Raw genomic sequence first — 6000 nt, forward strand, 5'->3', positions numbered from 1 at the left:
AGATACAGAGTAAAGCTCCCTCTACACTGTCCCGTCAAACACTCCCAGGGCAGGTACAGCACAGGTTAGATACAGAGTAAAGCTCCCTCTACACTGTCCCGTCAAACACTCCCAGGGCAGGTACAGCACAGGTTAGATACAGAGTAAAGCTCCCTCTACACTGTCCCGTCAAACACTCCCAGGGCAGGTACAGCACGGGTTAGATACAGAGTAAAGCTCCCTCTACACTGTCCCATCAAACACTCCCAGGGCAGGTACAGGGTTAGATACAGAGTAAAGCTCCCTCTACACTGTCCCATCAAACACTCCCAGGGCAGGTACACCACGGGTTAGATACAGAGTAAAGCTCCCTCTACATTGTCCCATCAAACACTCCCAGGGCAGGTACAGGGTTAGATACAGAGTAAAGCTCCCTCTACACTGACCCGTCAAACACTCCCAGGGCAGGTGCAGCACGGGTTAGATACAGAGTAAAGCTCCCTCTGCACTGTCCCGCCAAACACTCCCAGGGCAGGTACAGCACGGGTTAGATACAGAGTAAAGCTCCCTCTACATTATCTCTCTATATTTCTCTCTCTATATCACCCTCTCTGTATCTCCATCTCTACCTCTATCTCTCTATACCTCCCTCTCTATATCTCCATCTCCATCTCTACCTCTAACTCTCTATATCTCCCTCTCTGTATCTCCATCTCTACCTCTCTCTCTCTTTATCTCCCTCTCTATATCTCCATCTCTACCTCTAACTCTCTATATCTCCCTCTCTATATCTCCATCTCTACCTCTCTCTCTCTATATCTCCCTCTCTGTATCTCCATCTCTACCTCTAACTCTCTATATCTCCCTCTCTATATCTCCATCTCTACCTCTCTCTCTCTATATCTCCCTCTCTGTATCTCCATCACTACCTCTAACTCTCTATATCTCTCTCTCTATATCTCCATCTCCATCTCTACCTCTAACTCTCTATATCTCCCTCTCTATATCTCCATCTCTACTTCTAACTCTCTATATCTCCCTCTCTGTATCTCCATCTCTACCTCTATCTCTCTATATCTCCCTCTCTATATCTCCATCACTACCTCTAACTCTCTATATCTCTCTCTCTATATCTCCATCTCTACCTCTATCTCTCTATACCTCCCTCTCTATATCTCCATCTCTCCCTATTTCTCTCTCTATATCTCCCTCTCTATTTCTCCATCTCTACTTCTAACTCTTTATATCTCTCTCTCTATATCTCCATCTCTCCCTATTTCTCTCTCTATACCTCCCTCTCTGTATCTCCATCTCTACCTCTATCTCTCTATACCTCCTTCTCTGAAACTCCATCTCTACCTCTATCTCTTTATATCTCCGTGTCTCAATCCCTTTTGATCTGTTCTCCTATATCTTTATTCACTGATCTAATTTGTTTTCTCTCACTATCTCTCTTTTCGTCTTTCCCCTTCTCACAGCTAACTTTATCTTTTTGTCTCTATCTCTCTCTCCAGTTCCCTATTTGCCCCATTCTCCCTCCACCCCTATCACTCTCATCACCAATCTATCTCCTTTCAGTTCCTCTCTCAATCCCCAACCAATCTCCAGTTCTCTACCTGTGGCTCCCTATCACAGGACCCCCTTCCAATACTGACACTCTCAAGGACCCCCTGCCCTCCCTCAAGATCTCCTGTCCATGCTTTCAAAAGATATCGCAGCCAACCAAAGGAGAGCTCTGATTTACTCAGTAAGGGCATAGCGTCTTACCAAAGTCCTTGTGTTTGGGGCTGTGTTTCCAGTCAGCGGGGAGGGTAGCATTGCTCTCCAGGCTACAGGGTCCTGGCCTGTCCTTCTCCAAGTTCTTTTTATTTGCGAAAAGCTGATTATTGGTTGTCTGATTAGGCAGAAGACATCACCGAAAGTCAACTCTCAGAGCATTGTTATAGAAATTCCCAACCACGTACACCTTCTAATGGGGACTGGAGTGTAGGGAAGGGAGGGGAGAATGAGGGGACGGAGAGGGGAAGGGGGCGGAGAAGGACCTGGAATGGTCATCAACTCTTTTGAGTTTTTACCATTTTTTCCTCTCCTCCTTTCTCCCTTCCCATCTTGAGCTGCATTTCACAAGATGGGATGAGATGTGTTAGGAACATAGGAAGATAGGAACAGGAGTAGGCCATTCAGTTAGGATAGGATGAGTTGGGATGAGATGGGTTAAGCTGGGATGGGATGAGATGGATTGGGATGAGATGAGATGGGATGGGTTGGAATGAGATGGGGTGAGATGGGTTGGGATGAGATGGATTGGGATGAGATGGGATGAGATGGATTGGGATGAGATGGGTTTGGATGGGATGGGATGAGATGAGATGGATTGGGATGAGATGGGTTTGGATGGGATGGGATGAGATGAGATGGGTTGGGATGAGAGGGGTTAAGATGAGATAGGATGGGTGTAGAGGGTTAGCTGAGATAGGTTGGGATGAGATGGGATGAGATAAGATGGATTGGGATGAGATGAGATGGGCTGGGTTGGAATGAGATGGGGTGAGATGGGTTGGGATGAGGTGGGTTGGGATGAGATGGGTTTGGATGGGATGGGATGAGATGAGATGGATTGGGATGAGATGGGTTTGGATGGGATGGGATGAGATGAGATGGGTTGGGATGAAAGGGGTTAAGATGAGATCGGATGGGTGTAGAGGGTTAGCTGAGATAGGTTGGGATGAGATGGGATGAGATAAGATGGATTGGGATGAGATGAGATGGGCTGGGTTGGAATGAGATGGGGTGAGATGGGTTGGGATGAGGTGGGTTGGGATGAGATGGGTTTGGATGGGATGGGATGAGATGAGATGGATTGGGATGAGATGGGATGGGTTGGAATGAGATGGATTGCGATGAGATGGGATGGGATGGGTTTAGATGGGATGTGTTGAGATAGGTTCAGAGGAGGTGGTTAGGTGAGGCAGGTTGGAATGAGATGGGTTGGGGTGAAATGTGTTGGAATGAGATGGATTGCGATAAAATGGGATGGGATGGGATGAGATGGATTGGGATGGGATGGGATAGAGTGAGACGCATTTGGATGAGATGGATTGGGATGAGATAGATTGGGATGAGATGGATTGGGACGAGATGGATTGGGATGAGATGTTTTGGGATGAGATGGACTGGGATGAGATGGTTAGGTATAGGATGGGATGAAGGGAAACCTCCAGTCCATTTGAGCTCATCCTTCCAGAATATGAACTCAACAGTCTTCTAACCTCTCCTCCCCCATGCTCTGGGACATACCTCTCCTCCCCCATGCTCTGGGACATACCCCAGAGGCAGAAAGGGAGGTTTCTGTGCCTGAAGCAGAAAGAAGCCTTCAATTTGGGTTTAATGAGGTGGGAGTGAGATAATGGTACCTCCTGCATCACTTGCCTCTCCCAGTGTTGGGTTGGCATCAGTTTGGAAGGGCACCCCCCCCCCCAACACCCCTCATGTCAGAGTTTCTAAGAGGGTCAAGCAGCAAGGTCACGGGGGAGCCAGATAAGGCCTCTTTGACCCACGGCAACAGTTGGGTTTCTTCCTCCATTTCCAAGGCCGAGGTCCTGCTAGGGATCTGGGCCTGGACCTGGGGGTGAGCTGGACCTTGTTCAGTCATTGGCATGGACCATCTTGGCACTCCTGGCACTGGGAGCCACCCAAACGCTGATAGACCATCCAGACAGGATCCCGTGTTCTCCCCCCACATCCATCCACCAACCCATGGTTACAATTTAAAGCTGTACCCATTTAGGATGCCCCAGCAGAGCAGAAGGAGGCCTTACCTTGATAGAACTGATCCGGTCGTGGTTGTTGGGGTGATGCGGGGGAGGTGGTGGACTGGGTCCACAATGGGACAAGGTGTGGTAGCTGGGGTTGGCGTAATAGTGGATGTAACTCTGCGGTACATCTGAGAAGAGAGGTCAATAAGGGACATAGTCACAGTGAGCAGGGTGGAAAGAAACAACGGAGAGAGAAAGAGGGAGAGAAATAGTGCGGCTGGACAGTGGGGCTATTCGACTGTGGGAGACTCAACGCCTGCACACCGGAAACTTCCACCGAAATGGGGTGCCCTGGCTTATTTCTTTTTATCCCCTCTCTAGCCCAGAGGACGCTGAGGCAGAAAGAACGAAAGAGAGAGAGAAAGAAAGAAGGAGAGAAAGAAAGCGAGAGAGAGAAAGAGAAAGAGAGAAATAGAGAGAGAGAGAGAGAAAGAGAGAACGAGAAAGAAAGAGAGAGAAAGAGAGAGAGAGAAAGAGAGAAAGAGAAAGAGAGAAAGAAAAAGAGAGAGAGAGAGAAAGAGAGAGAGAGAGAAAGAGAAAGAGAAAGAGAGAAATAGAGAGAAAGAGAGAACGAGAAAGAAAGAGAGAGAAAGAGAGAAAGAGAAAGAGAGAAAGAAAGAAGGAGAGAAAGAAAGAGAGAGAGAGAAAGAGAGAGAGAGAAACAGAAAGAGAAAGAGAGAAATAGAGAGAGAGAGAGAAAGAGAGAACGAGAAAGAAAGAGAGAGAAAGAGAGAGAGAGGGAAAGAGAAAAAGAGAGAAAGAGAGAAAGAAAGAAAGATTTGCTTTTACATAATAACTTTCCAGACCTCAGGACGTCCCAAAACACTTTACAGCCAATGAATTACTTTTTTGAAGTGTAGTCACTGTTGTAATGTAGGAAACGCGGCAGCCAATTTGCGCACAGCAAGATCCCACAAACAGCAATGAGATAATGACCCAGATAATCTGTTTTTTAGTGATGTTGGTTGAGGGATAAATATCGGCCCCAGGACCCCGGGGAGAACTCTCCCCTGCTCTTCTTCCAATAGTGGCCGTGGGATCTTTTACATCCACCTGAGAGGGGCCAGACGGGGCCCTCGGTTAAACATCTCGTCCGAAAGACGGCACCTCCGACAGTGCAGCACTCCCTCAGTATCGGCGCTGGGAGTGTCGGCCTGGATTATGGGGCTCGAGTCTCCGGAGCGGGGGCTCGAACCCACGACCTTCTGACTCCGAGATGAGAGAGAGTGCGGCCCACTGAGCCACAGACCAGGGCTGGAACGTACCTGCTCTGTACTGCTCAAAGGACAGGGGGGCCTACACGGGCAAGTAGATTCAACAGCTCCACAAATACATTCCCAGAGCACAAAATCAAACAATTGTATCTGAAGGTTTGCATTTCTCAATTTCTAAACTCTGCCTGGGCCCGTTTGCTTCTCAGCCTCCCTGAGAGAGTCGAGAGGGAGATGGTGTCTGGCCTGTCCCTGCATCGTCCACTTGCCTAAAGCTTGGAGGATTGAAGGGCTGGAGGAGGTTACAGAGTGAGGGAGATTTGCTATCGGCCTGAGAGGAACCCCCCCTCTCCCTCCATCCCACCAGGACTTGCTCGGAGATGATAATTGTGGGAGGGTAATTCTCTCGATGATTAACCCATGCCTCACTCCCTCTCCCGACCTTCAAGAAAGGGCCTGAACAAAACTGCTCTTTCTCTGAGTCTCAGGTCTCCCCCACCCCCAGACGTCCATTCCCTCTAAACATCCTCCCTGAGCAGCTCCTCCTCATTCTTCTCACTGCTGCACTTACACGAGGAAAGCTACAAATACAGGCAATGGGATAAGGTCACATTAAAGAAGTGTACCTGCCCTGGGAGTGTTTGACGGGACAGTGTAGAGGGAGCTTTACTCTGTATCTAACCCTGTACCTGCCCTGGGAGTGTTTGATGGGACAGTGTAGAGGGAGCTTTACTCTGTATCTAACCCTGTACCTGCCCTGGGAGTGTTTGATGGGACAGTGTAGAGGGAGCTTTACTCTGTATCTAACCCTGTACCTGCCCTGGGAGTGTTTGATGGGACAGTGTAGAGGGAGCTTTACTCTGTATCTAACCCGTGCTGTACCTGCCCTGGGAGTGTTTGACGGGACAGTGTAGAGTGAGCTTTACTCTGTATCTAACCCGTACTGTACCTGCCCTGGGAGTGTTTGACGGGACAGTGTAGAGTGAGCTTTACTC

The 6000-nt window shown here is 48.7% G+C and overlaps 1 protein-coding gene across 2 annotated transcripts in view; it reads right to left on the minus strand.

Annotated features, from left to right (window-relative positions):
• Nucleotides 1–6000, minus strand: part of LOC137306715 (multiple epidermal growth factor-like domains protein 10) — a 196256-nt gene that overhangs the window by 5353 nt on the left and 184903 nt on the right. For both annotated transcript variants that reach the window (XM_067976074.1, XM_067976075.1), the window contains 2 exons: nucleotides 3798–3922; nucleotides 1747–1873 (listed from right to left, as the gene is read on the minus strand). In XM_067976074.1, the coding sequence (XP_067832175.1) occupies nucleotides 1747–1873; nucleotides 3798–3922 (252 nt within the window). The remainder of the gene's footprint in view (nucleotides 1–1746; nucleotides 1874–3797; nucleotides 3923–6000) is intronic.

The sequence above is a fragment of the Heptranchias perlo genome, chromosome 44, assembly GCF_035084215.1.
Source record: "Heptranchias perlo isolate sHepPer1 chromosome 44, sHepPer1.hap1, whole genome shotgun sequence".
Taxonomy (NCBI): domain Eukaryota; kingdom Metazoa; phylum Chordata; class Chondrichthyes; order Hexanchiformes; family Hexanchidae; genus Heptranchias; species Heptranchias perlo.